The 17,570-nt window shown below is 35.4% G+C and overlaps 1 protein-coding gene and 1 long non-coding RNA gene across 2 annotated transcripts; one reads left to right on the top strand and one right to left on the bottom strand.

The window, feature by feature from the left end:
• Positions 1 to 426: 426 nt before the first annotated feature.
• On the bottom strand, positions 427 to 7,928 carry LOC122076526. Its single transcript, XR_006139512.1, has 5 exons — positions 7,644 to 7,928; positions 7,287 to 7,327; positions 7,104 to 7,193; positions 821 to 1,072; positions 427 to 705 (listed from the first exon to the last, which is right to left on the bottom strand). It is a non-coding gene; the product is annotated as an uncharacterized LOC122076526 (long non-coding RNA).
• Positions 7,929 to 16,362: 8,434 nt separating this feature from the next.
• Positions 16,363 to 17,107, top strand: LOC122073486 ((RS)-norcoclaurine 6-O-methyltransferase-like). The gene is made up of 2 exons (XM_042638084.1): positions 16,363 to 16,416; positions 16,808 to 17,107. The coding sequence occupies exons 1-2, from the start codon at positions 16,363 to 16,365 to the stop codon at positions 17,105 to 17,107; spliced, it is 354 nt and encodes a 117-aa protein (XP_042494018.1).
• Positions 17,108 to 17,570: the final 463 nt, after the last annotated feature.

The raw sequence follows: 17,570 nt of genomic DNA, 5'->3' as shown, positions 1-17,570 counted from the left end.
CTAAACCTTTAAGTCTAATACTGTAGTGCAGTAATTTATTTTTTTTATTTTTTTATTTTTATTTGTATTTTTTTTTTGTAAATTGAAGAGGCCAAACCTGGGAGAACATTACAAGACATGATTCTATTGTAGTTCATGTAATCGAAATAGGTATCGTGTACCATATAATTCAGATCTGAAAATTGCCCAAACCAGCGGATGATTTGGTTTATGGAGATATATATGCTTCAAAGTATTTATAAACAACAGTCTCCAAGCAAGAAGCCAGTAATATAGGTCCTTAGGACCAAATGAGAGAAGAAGCACGTAAATACTCGAATATAGTACTGAGTCCATCCAGGTACTAGTAAATGCTAATTAAGTCTTTCTATGAACAAAAAAAATAAAAATTAGATAATGAACTCAATATCATTACAATGGCTTCAGACTTTAGTATGTTCTAAAAAATTCCAAAAAAGTTCATCATACATTTTTGTTTAAATCAAGCTTCTTGACTACGTCAAGAACATCTCTCAACATCCTCATATGACCCTCAGATTCTTTTATTGCACCGTTCAAGTATCCTTTGATATAGTCTGATGAAGGGGAAGGAGATGATGAAGTTGATGTTTCTGAGCATATGGACCTAGGTGGAGTCTGGTAAGTATCACAACTTGGGTTTGAACTTGATATCCATTCAAACATTCCACAACCTTTGTTTTCAACCTATAAAGCAAATATAATCATTTTATAAGAATACAAGAAAATAAACATTCAAATCTTAAACATCTGAAAAAAGTTTACAAAATTAAATTAAACAAAAAATTTAAAAAATTCATACCCCAGTTGATTGTGGACAGCACCAAAAATATCGACCATAATTCGCACTTGTTTTCGCAGTTCTGACCTTACATTGACCGTTCCCACAGTCACACATCTTAAGATGGTCAACCCACATGAAGAAGTGACAATTCATTGAACATTTAAAAAATTTCCTTCCAACATGTGACCCTGACTTAGAAGTGAAAACTGAGCAACCTTTCCCACAGTTCTCACACTTTGCAATATCACAAGCGGATATATTCGATGTCATCTGTAAGTTAACACAAACATTTTCAATACTCTATATGCATAGAAAATACTATTAAGTACACCCTCCATCTGAGTGATGGACAAAAAATAGGAGACTTCAATGGCACATAAACCAAATAAATTGGCAGCTCCTGCAATCCCTATATATACCATACGAAATAAACAATTATATAAATGGACAAATAAGAATGATGTTGTCCATATTTAAACCTTGAAATCATTCAGATAGAAACACATGAAGTACCAGTGTCTTAACCTGTCTTAATACTACATTTAATCCATTGTCACAGACTTAACATAAACCAAAAAGTTACTTAAACCAAACAGATACATTTTCTTGCTCAATAAAACCATTGTCGGGTATCCATCCAAACACTTACTTTTATCACCTCAATTCTTCTCAATCTCTGGCAAGTACATCTCAAGCAGATTTCGCCTATCTTCTACTTTTGTTCCCAAGAAGATAATGGCAGAATTCCGCTTGGCCATGAAATATTCCTTGGCCTTAAACTTTTGTTGAAAATTGAGGTCTGGAATGGCATCAACAGCATCTATAATGGCTCTCCCAAATTCAGTCTGAGATTCACTCATTACCATCTTCTCAATTGAGTTAGCAATCTGTTTCAATGGACTTACCACCTTTTCAGCTACACCCTTCTTCCTCTTTTCTCTGCCACTATTGACGGACCCAGTAGGTCTTCCTCGCGAACGGCTGGTACTACCAATGAGAGTGGAAGGAACACTTTCTTCTTCTTCAATATGTTCATAGTGAACACCATCATTGTTCCCTATTCCCTCAACATGAGTACCTGTCACGTCCATCATAACTTCAGTGGCAGCTTCAGAGGGGACTGTTGAATCATTCCCAGTTGCCATCTCTTTCCTTAGCAAAGCTCCAACTTCAAGGTGAATTGGGAGCACACTATGTTCCTTCCAATACTTTTGTTCTTTTTTCTAGCAATATAAAGGACAATGTCAATGTGCTTATGTTGTAAGTAAGAAACAAAAAACGCACAATTATATAGAAAGAACAATTTAAAGAATCCCATTATACCCTATATTCATTCCAGAAGTGTTGAGGAGCATCAAATCTCAATTCAGATGCATTCCAACCGAATCCACTTTGCTTTTGTAGGTCACTCAATGCTCTAAGCCTTTGCTTCCAAATCCGAAAGTGGTTTCTCACTTGTTCACAGTCGTAACTAGTAAAAAATTTCTCCTTCAGTTGGTTGGCAATTGCAATGAACTGCTCCTTTTTCAGTCCATTATCTCCACCCTTACCACTCTTGTACTGCTTCAATACACACTCCAACATGTAATGAGAAACGGCGCTAGGCCATGAAGCAATGTCCCGTGACCTACTATTAGAATCTCCTGTTGGTTCCATCACATCAAAACTAACAAAATACACCATATACAATGTGAGTATATTTCATTAATACCAAGCAATCATTAACACTTACTACTTGGGAAATTCATAAACCTAATAGTTGCTTAATAAAGATAATAGTCCACATACATGCATCCCACAACACAAATTTGACACCAAGCAAGAAGCCCAATTACTAATTGAGAGATCCATAAACCTTGTACTGCAATTTATATAATAGTCCACATACATGCATCCCACAACAAAAAAAATTTAAATCAAGCAATAATAACAGTTACTAAATATTGGAATCCATATACCTAATATTGCAATTTAGATAATAGTCCACATACTACAATAAAATCTGCTTCCAAGTATGTTTATACAGTCATCCCAAACCATGCAAAAAAAAAAATTTAAATTTGTCCACATCAAAATTTACATTCCAAATTGCAATATTATCAATAACAAATATTCTAGTTCTTCAATACTCAATCTGAGTTGGACAAATCGGCTGCAACCCAATCAGCCCACATATGGTCAGCAATTTGTTCTCGAAATAGATCCCAATCACCAATCTCCAGCGCATGATCCTCGTCATCAGAACTATCATCTTCAACATCATCGTTTACTTGGTGAGAAGTGGATTGGGTACTAGTACTAGCTTCTTCAACCTCTTCATCCTCTTCATCAAGCCATCGTTCTTCTTCTTCAACATTATTCTGTGTAAGAATGTGGTTATGCAACAACACACATGCCAACACAATTCTCGCTTGTGTTTTGAAAGGATATTCTGGCTGGTTTTTCAGGATCTTGAATCTTGACTTCAGGAGGCCAAATGAACGTTCAATTACATTTCTTAATTGTGAATGTCTCAGGTTAAACAATTCCTTTTTATCAGTAGGTGACTGATCAATATTTCTCCACTCCTTCAGATGATATCGAACGTTTCGATATGGACGTAAGAACCCCTGTTGGTTAGCATACCCAGCATCAACGAGATAATATTTACCTCGTGGCAGCACCAATTTTCCGTCGCCGTCTCTATGTAATGCATTGTCTAAGATTCGAGCATCTGATGCTGATCCTTCCCAACCAGAAAGAATGTAAGTATATTTCATGTCAAAGTCACAGGCAGCAAGGATATTTTGGGAAATATCACCCTTCCTATCACGGAACCTTGGATGGTCGCTTAAATGCACCCACGCAGGGATATGGGACCCATCTATGGCTCCGATGCAGTCCTTGAAATAAGGGTAAAATCTTCCTTCATTATTTGTTATCCGATGATGCACTTCGACACTTGGAGGTTTCAATAGTATCGGGTACAATTTAATGATTGCTCCCAATACAATGTTAAAGTACCTACTGACAGTCTCACCAGAATGTCCAAACTTGTGTGCAATGACGCGATTTTTAACATTGTGTCCTACTGTATGTAGAAACATAACTAGTTGTTCATTCACTTGCACAGATCTGCTATCCCTCAGTAGACCCTTCTCCCTAATCAAATGACTTAAACTAAAAAAAGCCCTCTTGCTTAACCTTATTTGTTCTCGACATGTTTTATCAGTGTGACCGATAATTCTCTCTGTTTCAGTAATACCACGCAGGGGTTCACAACGGTATGGCTCTTTCTTCAGATATTTTTTTATATACTGATCGACTGCTATAACAACAGCAGTCGCTGCAAAGATTATGATTTTCCTTCGCCTCCTGTAGCCTTCATCAAACTCCATTGTAAAAGTAAATCTACATTCAAATTGAAAAAATAATAAATTGGTGCTATACAAATTTGGAAATGGTACTCATATTGTCTTCTACTCACCTATCTTGGAATCACTATACAAATTTGGAAATCAAGCTTTCAATTGCAATTCATGTTTGATGTAGAACAAAAAATTAAAAGAAGAACACATGACAGAAGATAGGGGACTCTTCCTAAATCGTAACAGACATCAAGAGATCATGTAATGGGGTAAAAAGAAGCAATGGCAAAGAAAAAACAAATTGTTACTGAGTACCCACGGGAAGGTTGTGAGATTCAACCTTTTTTTCTGCTTCCATAACAAACCATGTCAGATATTCATCTGTCTACATGACCCAAAAAAACAGAACATGAAACCAAGTTATTATCAACCCATTCAAATAGCTACGGTTACCACCTTTTATATCTACACTAGGTCTTGAATAACTCTACCCTAATAAATATTTTATAAATAGATGATGTCATACACTTATTTCAATTATCAAGTTATCCTTTTTATATTTACAATTTATTTTTCATCAACTTTGATTACAATAATATTTTTTTCTTTTTAAATAATTTTTAGGAGAGAGGTGGTGTTTCTGTCTCAACCTTCTCTAATTATCTTTCTTTCCCCATTTTCAAATGGTTGTAATCTACAATTGCCTAATAATTGCTTAATATTATGGTTATAGTTGATTTGAATTTGTAGAATATATTTATATGATATTTTCAGAAAAAAAAAAAGATAGAATATAGGGTTGGATATTGGGAAGCAGAATAGAGTTAATTACATGAATCCAATGCCTTATTTTAAAAAAATTATAAATTTGATAGTTTAGTTTAGTTTGTGATTCATGAATTGAAAATGCATTTAGTTGTATATGGTAAATTGAACCAAAAAAAAAAACTAGATAAATGAAATGGTGAAACACAAACCAAAGAAAATTGTATTGTCAAGATAAAATGTAAGGAAATGAAATAATTTCTAGCAATTTCTTACAGAAATTACAATTTTATAAATAAAAAATGAAATTTATTTGTACAATGGTATTATATATCAGAAGGCCCAGAACTTCTTTTGGACCAAAGATATTAAAAAAAAAAAAAAAAAGTGCTTGTCAACAAGATCAGTGAGTGAGAAAACATTTGCAAATTGATCTCCATGGCTGTATACCTGATATGCATTTAGGATTGAGTTCAGCCTTCCAACCTAAGTGGAAGTGGAAATCATATAGCTAAATCCAATCACCTAAAAAGAAACTTATTCTATATTTCTTGTGGCTGAAAGAGGATTAGATAATGCTTTATCATTACTTATTTTTTGAGCTGACAAGAAGTTTTGTTTTATCTCTTCTCAAGCATGGAAGTTGAAACAACCATTATAAAGTGTAAGCTACCCAACCATTCACAGCTGCCTTACTAGTAGCCAATCGTTTCAATTATGTTCCCTACTAACCCAGTAAAAGAAAAAAAAAGAAGCCCAAAGACCCAATAATCACAGTTGAGTGAATTCCAAGATTATGGAGTTCATTGAAGGATACAGATGTATTCATCATTTAATCTTTTTCCAATCTCAATGGCTTTTCCAAATATTAGGGGATTAACACTATGAGTCATTATTTCATGTTTGGTTTTATTGGCGTAGACAGGTTGGAGAATAAAATTTTCAGACTCAGTAGGAGACCTTTTCTAGGCTTCTGCATGGTTCTCAGTTCTATACACTAGGGATAAAAGCCAAACCTGGGAGAAAATGTCCGGCTAATGCTTCAACAGTTCTTGACACTAACAGATAGCTTCAACAGTTCCTGACGTGAACAGATCCTCAAGAAAATGAATGAGAGAGAGAGGGGGTGAGAGACTAATAGCACTTTAGTCTTTTCTTTTTAGAGTCAGAGTCTGTCTTACTCAAACTCTTTAAGTGTATGTGAGGTACTACAACCTTAAAACAAATTTTGATGAATGAATTGATGAATTTGTTGCTTTCCTGGTCTTTGGATTTCAGGCTTAGAGCCTTGGACATTCGGGGATTTAGATGTTTACTCTGTGGATTCTGAGTGGTGCTTCAGTGGTTTCAGAAGTGAGACTTTGGTGGATTCCAAGCCTGCAATCAGGTGGATTCCTGAATGATTATCTTTCCCTAATCTCTATTCAATCCTCCATCTCATACCAAGTTAGGTTTTCTGAACTGTCTTCCCCGTGATTGCTATTCTGTTAGAATATTCTAGTTTAATTTTCAGGTTAGTTATAGTTCCAGTTTTGGGGTTAATCTTAATTTAACTCTGCTGATTTTTGGTATTTATTTGACTTACTAATTACAAGTTTCGGATTTTGTTTATCTCTCAGTTTTCCAATCAATTTTAGGAAACCTTCTCCAACTATTATTCTTCCAATTCTGGTTTCTTGGCTCTGATTTTAAATTTCTGTTTCCTGGTTTCAGTTCTTTGTTTGGTTATCTCTATAATACCTTGACTGTGCTCTGTCTTAGAGCCCCAAACTATCCATCGATTTTGCAGTTCTTTAACTGTCCTATTTCCTATAGGATTCTTTCGTAACATGAATCTAGCTATCAGTTTTCAATCAAACTTTACTGGAATGTTCCCCTTGATAAATATTTCACTCAACCTTTTGACCTAATCAGATTTATATTCATTAAGTTATTGATTTTATCTTAAATCTAGTTGTTCCTTATCCCTGCGATAGATGCAATGAAATCAATTCTGTTTTCAGTCATTCAACTTACAGTAAGAAACATATCACATAATCATATATTGTTTCACCATAGAAGAAGAAGAAGAAGAAGAAGAAGAAGAAGAAGAAGAAGAAGAAGAAGAAGAAAAACTGAAACCGAATTTACATTACAGTAAGAACATGGTTCCAAAGAAGAAAAAAATCACATAAATGTCGAAATCTAACCTTAAATCAAACTTCGATTCTAGTTCTTCAAACCTTGGAGTCGATCGTCTGATTTGGAAATAGGGTAAACCCTAGATATGAAGTTACAACCTGAAAAATAGAAACCGAACTTCAATAATCCTAATAAAACACAAATGAAGCCCAAGAATACAAAGAAAAATACAAATAAGAGGGGAATCTCACCTTCAATCAACTCGGTTTTAGGTGTTCTTCTCAGATGCGAGCTGGCATGGCCAGAGGGTAAATGTTAGAAACCCTAGACACAAATAATGAAGAAGAAAAAGAGAAGGAAGAAAGAAGAAAAATACGAAGAAGAAGAAGAAGAAGAAGAAGAAAACTAATACGAAGACGAAGAGGAAGAGGAAGAGGAAGAGGAAGAAGATCTCGAAGCAGAAGAAGATGAGCGGAAGAAGACGAAGACGAGAAAGCAGAGGAAGCAGAGGAAGCAGAGGAAGAAGAAGAAGAGGAAGCAGAAGAAGAAGAAGAAGAAGAGGAATAAGAAGAAGGAGAAGAAGGAGAAGAAGAATCGCAGAATCTTACCTGTTGCTTCACCGTCGCTGAACCTCGGTCGGACTTCACCGGGAGAATCGCAGGATGATGTGGAAATGGATTCAACTTGAATCCATCGCTTTTATACGAACCTCCGGAATCGTGACTCGATTCCGGATTAACCTCAATAGGTTAATCCGGATGAATCATGGTTTTTAGTTGGTTACCCTGATTCTACTGGCCACCATGACTCCGAACCGATTTTTCACAAAAATGAACCAAACGGTTTAATTTAAATTGGAAACTGATTCCCTGGGATCTGGTCCGATGGATAAATCGAACCAAACGCCCCCCATGTTTTCTCCAACGAGTTATATCTGTGTTTGGTGAAAAAAAAAAAAAAACACTGAATTTTTTTAAGGCCACAGCAAATGGGAATATCCATCGCGGTCATCAGAGATTTAGGGGAAAGGGGGTCATATCTAGATCATCTCATTGTTCAGTTGATATGCCAGAAAACTTTGTCGAAAATGTAACACAAAAGTAATAATAATCATTTTTTTTTTTGGGAAGAGGAGGTTAGGTGTACCTCTGACTTTTCTGGAGCTAATGACTCAACCAATGGATGAATTGGGATGGGAGAGGTATAGGGGACTTTTTCAAGTCTGGATCGGGTCCTCGTATGAGAATCATCCTTTTACAGTGTCTAATCCACACATGGATCCACTTGTTCTCTATCTTCTTACAATAGCCTTTCACATTGAGTAGATTTCATGTATAAATCAGACACCGTAAGAGAACCATTCTTGTACGAAGACCTAATTCAAGCTTGACTTTTTCAAGGAGAAGAAAGAGATAGATACAAATCTAGATATACCGGTGGCATAACTAGCCTTTTCCCCTTTTTTTCAAAAAATTCTTTTTCTTCTTGCCAATCAAACACTCTAATCCTAGAACTGAAATTGGAAGATTCCAAAAATAAACACTATTTTTTCTTAGTCTATCCTATACCAGTGGAATGATGACCACTGCATGAAAATCCTTCACCGATGTAGAGATCATAATTGAAGGAGATAGAGATGTACTAAGCATTAATGTTAGATATGTTCATGATGGTTAGTGTTGGGAGGAAAAGAAGGACAAGCGAGGAATGGGAGAGGCTCATTCATAACGCAGGGTATAGCAAATGCAAAATAACGCGAGTGTTACAATTGCTTATGGCTTCAATTATTGAGGCTTATCCTTGGCAGAAGTCCCAACCCCCTCTTTTCTAAAGTCAATGTAATGTTTCTATTTGGATAGCTTGTATGAATGAATTAATGGATGTCCTACCTGAATTTTATAATGCCCAGTGAAACTTTAGATCGACTAGCATTAGTTGCAGGACATTGTTAAGGTAGGACAAAGTCTTCCTTCACCAAGTGGTGAAGTTATTCTAGGGTTTTCAAACCCTTATAGGGTTCTAGTACCTTAATCAAAAGACATTTCCTATATATCAGGGAATCTCGGTTCTTTAAGGTAACCCTTGTGTAATTTAGGAAAAATCTTGTCGTAACCAAACCAATAAGATTGTAACTTTACTTTTTGCCCCTTGATTTATTTTCAAAAGTTGTTTAATGTAGTATTTAATCATTGAGTAAAATATCATCTCAAAAAGTAAGAAATCGTTAATGCAACATTTAATGCATTTCCTATGTGAAATGACACAATTGCCTTTTTATTGAAAAATTGCATTAAATAACTTTTTGAGAATAATACAAGGGGCAAAAAAGCAAGGGTATAAAGAGTTAGTTCACCATTTTGGTGACAAGAATTTAATCTCATTAATGGGGAAGAATAATTTGTTTAATTTAAGATAATAAAAAAAGGAAGATGAAGAGGAGAAGGAAAATGAAAGAAACAAAGCAAAGCAACGCAACACCTCGAGAACATTTCACTTAAAAGTGATCGATTATATGAATCTTCACTCTATAAACAACTTTGTTTGAGGTCATATTAGAGCCAATAGCCTATGCATGTTTTTCCATACCATCTCATCAATAGTCATTTTAGACCTGTTCCTAACTCTTTTAGCTTTTTTCATTTGGATCTAATCATTACTCCTTATTGAAACATCCCAAGGATTCCGTTGAACATAATCATATCACCTTAAACAACATTCTCAAAACTGAGCTACTCCCATTTTTGTATCATATATGATATACAGTTGTATGACAAGATGAGTGTTTCTATGTCAAATCTCTCTCATATGATCAACTAGTACTAGTTGTTGACCAATAATTTTGAAAATTGGCTTATATCAACCTTTTAAAATCGAACTTGAGTTTTCTAATTGGTAAAGATTAATTCATCCTCTCAAGGTTGGGAATTGCGACTACATAATACCTAGGAGTCTTCCCATTAACGAAACAAGGAGACAAACCCTAGGTAATGGCGTGCGACTAAATTTGCAACAGGAACTATATAGGAAATTTCCTCGTCTATCTAATGATCAAATCATTTCTCTATAAGGAAATAACTGTATTAAATTAAGTTTTGGCAACATTGATGCAGAAACTATTTTTTCCTAGTGACTGCATTTGTTTCACTTTAACAGAATTTACAGTGAGAAGGTTATTAAGAACAGGTATTGGATCGGCCGAATCGTATCCATATCGGTCTACCTGGCCGTTTCTGGATTGAATATCGGTGTTGGATCAAGGATAAAATTGTAAAAAAAAAATCATTTTTTATGAAAAGTAAGAGTAAACCAAACGAATCAGGTCAATCCGAATTGATATCGGCAGAGATCAATGCCGATCCTATTCCAAGATTGAAATCCCCGCTTGTGATTCTGAAGTATGAACTACAACTACCATTTTAACTACGGATCCTATTTATCTATTTTCGATGATCAAATTCTTCCTAGAGATTTTAATTGAATCATTATTTTTAGATGTGCTTTAAGAGTGTGAATGCCTCTGTTATTTTGGTTGAGATAAGACGGGTTATTTTCCCTTTGTATTTTTTTCTCTTTTATTAATAATATTTAAGGAGATAATATTTGAGATTAAAAAAAATATATTATATATCATTATAACTGTCTCGCTGAAACTCAGGCCGGCTGTTGATTTTCCAAGCCCAAAATCGGCCTGGTTGGCCCAAATAGTAACTTAGACTGGCACATTGTCCACTGGGCTTAGCTAGGGGTGCGTTTCTTGGTTCATGGTCCATGCCCGGTCTAAGCTTGGTCTAAGCTTTGAAGTATTAATTACAGATTACAGATGTGATCCTAGGATGCGTTTGGTGTGCATTCTTGGAATGCATTCCAAAAAATCATATCAAAGTTAGCTCTAAATACACATATGGTAAAATAGAAGTGTCCCTCATAAAATCCCTGATCTAAATGTATTTAATTTTCAGGCAAATGTTTTCTATCTAGGAACGGCACTTGTGCCCAAATACAAGGGCACACGCCCCAAGAGGGCCATGGTGGTCAATTCAAACCCCCTGTGTTCATGATGTAAGGACCACATCCAGACAAAAAATTGTGTCTCTAATTTCTCCATGGAATGTTTTCGACCGGAAAAATAAGAAATAAAGTCATAATTGCATTTCTACGAGTGCAAGTTTCAAAAATTTCATATACATGTATAGTAAAGATAAAGAAAGATAATGAAGGGGAAGTGCTCACCAAGGACTTCATACCCTTATGTCCTTCACTCAATACTTTGCCAAAGATGAAGACACATTGTGTACGAGAGCAAATTAAAGAGAATTAATAAGCAACAATTTTCAATCAAAATTTATAAACAATTAGTTATCAACTAAAAAAATAGTATTTTTTTTATAAAGTATATGAAAGATGTAGATCTACGTGAAAACACCCTTTGCAGTGCGGCGGTGCTACAGACAATAATCACCTGATTGTGTATGGTATGAATTATTGAAATAGATTTGAGGTCTAAATGTATAGAAAAAATCAACCTCAAAATACATTCTAGACCCATAATCTATTTAGAAAATAGTGAACTCAAAACATAGTTATGAGCTCGATTAATAAACACGTCGGGCTTGACACATTTACAAGCCCGACTTGAACCAACCCATTTAAGCCCGACCTAGCCCGACTCTTTTAACACTAGTACTTTTTTTTTTTTAATATTATTTGTATTTTTTTTTTTTTTGGTGAATTACTATTGTATTTAATGCCAAGGCTAAGTGATATGTACAGTTGAGATGGTGGTGATTGTAATCTGAACATTCATCTTTTTCAAATAATTTAATTGATTTAAACTTGATAAACTTTGGTTGTGTAGGCATAATTTAATTGATTTGAGTATCGTTGGGTTAAAAATCGAGTACCTTAATAACTTAACGGCTGCCATCACGGTGCAAAGTTTTGAAGTTATGTAGACAAGTAGGCCCCAAAATACAGTATTCATGTGTCAAATTTAATTCCAATAGAGTTGACCAAATCACAAATAGAGAAAACTGACAAATTTAAGATGTACTGACATTCATGAGAGGACATATGCAAAGCCAAAGGTAGGGTTGTGTCTTTTTAAGTTGTCATAGTCTTTGTTTCAGTTTCCTTATAATTTCTTGTGAATCAAGCAAACATCCATCTCTACAGCAACCTTTGTTGATTTTGTTGCCCAACGTTTGACAGAAACCTTTAGTATTTACTAAATTGGAGGAAACAATCCTTTTCAAGAAGTATTCTTCTGTAGTTCTGGGGAACAAGTCATGATGAAGGAGAGGAACATGAAAATGAGAGAACTCATGAAAATGGAGTCTAATATTGACTATGTATTACTCATACTGTATTGAGTTTTTCTCCTTTGTATTTTAGCATATTGTGCTCACTATAGAGATGTAAACAGATCGAATATGGTGGACTAACCCCTAAATGAATACAAATGTGAATCAAATTTGGATTTAATTTTTTTCTAATATTTGTTTATATTCTCAACTTTTGTAGCCCAGATCTTCCTCACCCTATGGATATGATTTTCTTTTAATCCATATCTTTCGGTTGCTCAACTCTTTTCTTTATTCTCTAGAAGTTGTCAAATATTTAAGATCATTAGTTACTTAATTTTTATTATTAAGTGGATAGCTATTAGAATTGGATAGATTATGCTTTGGATTATCTGAATTTGGATACGGATACCATTTAACTGGATATAGATACCTCTAAATGGATACGGATCGGAATCGAATTTGAATTTTCGACCATCTGTTAACATCTACCCAAGAATGTTAGCAAATTGGTTCATAAAGTACATGACCAATTCACCAATCGCCATTGACCTGTCCTCTATTTAGGCTAGGGGTGTCAACGGTCCGGGTTGGTGCGGTTTCGGTCCGGTTCCACCGGTTTCGGTGTGAGTTTGGAAGTGACCGAAACCGACCAATTAAGGATTTATCGGTTTTGGTCCGGTGTCGGCTTCGGTGCGGTTTGGGTTCGGGTTGGTACCGGTTTGGATTTATTAGGTTCATTTTGGTTTGGATCGGTTTTTTAAACCGGTACGGAGCCATTAGGAAACAACCAAATGATGAATTGTTGAACTTCGGTTTCTTAAATCGATTTGTAACCGGATTGGTTTTGGTTTTTGGTCTAATTTGGATTCGATTTTTCATACAAATGTATACAAAACTATTCAAATTTTGATTTTTTTAATGAATTTTGGAGTGTTTCGGTTTCTTACCGGTTTGGTTTCAGTTTCGGTCTGGGTTTTGAGCCGGTTTTGGTTTGGTTTCGGGTTCATCCGGTTTTCGGTGTGGTTCAGTTTGGTTTTGGGGTTACAATACTCGGTTCGGTCCGGCCAGTTTTACCGATTCGGTTTAGGAATTGACACCCCTAATTTAGGCTATTTTATGTTTTAGAGTTTTTTCTCCAAGTTTTCGTAATTCTTTTAAGGGCAAGAGATCGTTGCCTAATCATGTCACCCCTACACCAATGTGAAGGCTATTGAGATGACACGTAGAGGTATCAATATAGATATATTTTTTTTATTTCAGGAGATTAGGGCGGTAATTTTGCACCTCTATATTTTTTTTTTCTTAGGTAGAATTTTACACCTCTACAGTTTACATGTGTGCAATAATACAAGGACCCCCACTGACAAAATGCTGCCAATATTGACTTCCATTTTGGTGTGGAAGAGCAAGTTACAAGGATTGATCAACCACATTTTTGTTTGGTTGAATGACAAACTCCGAAACCACTGGCTTGGTTGGTTACGATTTTGTCACATTGAAGAACCGTAGAAGGTTTGGGCAGAGCAAGACCAGATTAGGTTCACGCTCTTAGTTTTGATATTTGCAATCCTCTAAGTTTTTCTGCATTTAATGAATTCTAAATGCCAAGATTAAGGATGTATCAAGACAATCTCGTATGTAAACCTAATCCAGCCTTGGCCAGAGCCTCATTAAGTCCTTGATTCTCGATAAACCTAGATGTGACTATTGTGCAAGGATCCAATTGGTTGGCGGTAAGGCAAGGAACACCAGCAGTTTATAACTCTAAAGCATTACCAGTCCTCCATCCCAAATTTAAATGAACATCATTACCAATACCAGCTCCAAGGCCCCTAATATCTAAGGACTCAATTTTAAATTCAGAAAGAGCATCATCACCAGTTGGACAAGCATCTTACAATATTTTTTTTTTATTTTCTTTTTATAAAACAATCCAAGAACAGTCTTGATTAATGAGTGTCCACAAAGAGTCATTGTTTAAGTATTTGTGATGAACTCAGTGGACCCATATGCTCTACTTCTTAGACCAAATCCACCAAAATCTGTTTAAGAATCTCTGCCAAGCTCATATAAAATATGCTTTATGCCTAACCCATGATAAATTGAACTTTTTTGCTATATTTTAGGACGTTCCGCTATACTCAAGAACAATTCTTCATTAACCGGACTGTCCACACAGAGTCATTCTTTAAGTATCTGTGATAAACCCAATGGACCCATATGCTCTAATTCTTAGACCCAATCCATCAAAATCTGCTTAAGAATATCTGTCAAATCCACCATATGTCTAGTTTTCCTCCCTTTCTTTCCTAGGCTTACACATCGCCTCTCAAAAGATGAAGATAATCTTCCTAGACAAATTTGGGCCAGTCAGTCTGAAGACATTTAAAAAATATGGATTCAAATTTCTTCGACTTTCTTAGGGAGGACAAAGATGCTAATTCAAAAGAAATAATGGGAGGCACCTTAAGATTGCTACTATCGATGAGGCAACTAGATTAAGGGAAGAACTTGATGACTTCGAGAAAGTTAAGCAAAGAATAGACAAGGGAAAGGATAATGGGGAGTAGGCTATCGGAAGTCTACCCGTCTTGCTTCTTTGTGAAAGTGATTTGTTCAATCATTTCTCTTCTACTTTAGTGATGTGTATGATCCCAAGATTTAGTATCTCTAGGGATTATTTTTTGTTAGGCATTTTCCCTCTGATGTAGACCTTGCCATAGGTGGGGGTATTGTCTTTTTTGTGTTAGTATATTTGACTTGGTTAGTTCTTGTTTCTTTTCTTTCTTTTTTTCTTTTTTTTATTATTATTATTTTGTAATACAAATGATCTTTTAACAAAATAAATTAAAAAAAAAAAAAAAAAAAAAAAAATCCTTGAAGAACCACATTGATAAGTTGCAATGTCCAAGCAAAAGAGAGCCAATATGAACTTGGCTTAATAGTAGATTCATAAGTGGTGTTAGAACCAACTTGAGGAAGAGACAAGGAGCTGGGGATAGGAATGCAAGCTGGAGCATGATTACAGAATCCACCCCACAAATATTAACCACATTTTAGTAGATCTGAACACTCAATCCGAGATGCTGTAGCTCATTTTTCATATTATCCGGCAAGAAGTAGCTTCAATTTAACTTAATCTCAGTCTCCCCCAAATGGGTTGCTTTCTGCATCATTTGTTGATTTTAAAAATTATTTTTCTAGTAGATGGCTATAAAGTAAAAGTGAAAAGGCTCCTAGAGCAAGTAGTTATTCTATGCTCTCTCATATTTATTATTTTTAATACAACAATCTCACGTAAGGAGATGTATTGGCTAAAAAGGGGCAAGATATATCTCAAATGCCTTTGATTTGGACTGAATACCGAAATTTTGTTTTTTCTGGATTTATGTAGGATGCCCAGCATATACCTAGATACAGGTTCATGTAATGAGAAAATTTTAGTTTTCTTGGATAGGGTGTCTGCCGATGGCATTGTCGAAGGTGGGCCTCTTCCCAAGTTGTGCTGCCCTTCCTCCCTGCTGAGGCAATGCCGAAAGAGAAGTGTGTTAGAATCGTTTTTGTCATTGATGTTTGACATCGTCTAAGTATGCTTAGACGTAAAATCTGTACATAATTTTCTTTTATTTATTTAATGTACTTGTTGACTTCCAACAAAAAAAATCCCACACGAGGAGTCGACGCAATGTACACCTTAAGCTCAGAGAGGTTGGCATAGCCATGTAGGATAGGAGATTTCTCCCACCTGAGCAGCATGTGTTAGAGCAAACACCAAGAAATACGAAAATAAACAAAGAGAGATCCCGCACAAGATACAGAGATTTAACGAGATTCATACACTGATGTGGTGTGCTACGACCTCGAGTGAAGAAGAAGATGTTTCACTATGCAGAAGAGAGATTACACCCAAGCAGTGGTGAGAAAACTTGTCCTGAAACCCTAGCTCAAAAATCCCCAAATTAAATGACAATGCTCAACAAGACGATAGTACATTATGTTCAAATCGGTGCCTCATGTTGATGCCATGCCTCATGTTGATGCCATCCTTCTCAATGTAATTGAATTCTCATGGTTTAAAGTATCTTCTAAAAAAAAAAAAAGACCCATCTAAGTATATAGGGGTGTCAATTTCAAGATTGATCCCACAAGCCTGACTAAGCCCAGGCCAATTAATAAACATGTCGAACTCAAGCCCGGTTCAACCTGTAGCCATTGTTGTTTGAGCTCTTCTCTTAATTTAAGTTTGATTGGTAAAATAAAAAAAAATAAAAAATAAAAAATAAATAAAAAAATAAAAAACAAAACAAAACAAAACAAAACAAAGGATGAACCAATGATGAGTTTAGGTGTCTTTCTCTATCTTTTCTTTTCAAATTTTTTTTTACCTTTCTTTTCTTGCCAATCAAAAACCATAGAACCTGGAACTGAAATTGCAAATATAAGAACTATTTTTTCTTGTTTTATTGCAGTCTATCCTTCACGATTGGAGTGATGACCACTGCATGAAAATCCTTCAGCGATGTAAAGAAGCAATTAACCCAGCAGAAGGAGGAAAAATAATCATAATTGATATGGTGATAGACATCAATCAGAAGATAGACATGAATCCAACATTAATTTTAGACATGTTCATGATGGTGAATTTTGGAGGAAAAGAGAGGACAAGTGAGGAATGGGAGAGGCTCATTAGTAATGCAGGGTATAGCAAATGCAAAATAATCCCAGTTCTTGCTACGGCTTCAATCATTGAGGCTTATACTTCGCAGTGAATTTGCTCCCATCCCTGGCCCTCTCTACGGTTCTCTGTCATCTACAAGAACATATAATTAAGCTTCATGCATGTAATGTTATTATTATTATTATTATTATTATTATTATTTTAAATGTATCTCCATGTTACTACATGAAGCCTCATCTTCATTTCTAATGTTATGGTATCTTTATGGATGCTCTTGTGTGACTGAATGTATGGGACAGGAAATTGGATCCGCTACTCGTATGATCATCTGGTCGGATATGTGAGCATCCAACACATGTCTCTTTTATTTTCAAATATACCTCTCTTCCTCCTTATAATGGTAGGAATAGAAAGTAGAACAGGTGTTGGATGTTTACATGTTCGCCTAGGTCAATGTACATACAGTGAATCCATACTTATCAGATAGCCTGTTTGACTTTTGTATTACCTTGTGAGTCTTCAGTCCCCTATGAGAGAGAGAGAGAGAGAGAGAG

The sequence above is a fragment of the Macadamia integrifolia genome, chromosome 1 (genome assembly GCF_013358625.1).
Source record: "Macadamia integrifolia cultivar HAES 741 chromosome 1, SCU_Mint_v3, whole genome shotgun sequence".
NCBI classification, from domain to species: domain Eukaryota; kingdom Viridiplantae; phylum Streptophyta; class Magnoliopsida; order Proteales; family Proteaceae; genus Macadamia; species Macadamia integrifolia.
Note: the sequence above shows the minus strand (reverse complement) of the source record. Positions and strands in the feature narration are given on the sequence as shown.

Excerpts from the sequence above, each read along its gene's own strand:
- LOC122073486 (XM_042638084.1), top strand. The coding sequence starts at position 16,363 with ATGCCTCATGTTGATGCCATCCTTCTCAATGTAATTGAATTCTCATGG. Across the intron at positions 16,417-16,807 it reads TTGAATTCTCATGGTTTAAA|TCTATCCTTCACGATTGGAG; the intron begins GTATCTTCTAAA and ends GTTTTATTGCAG.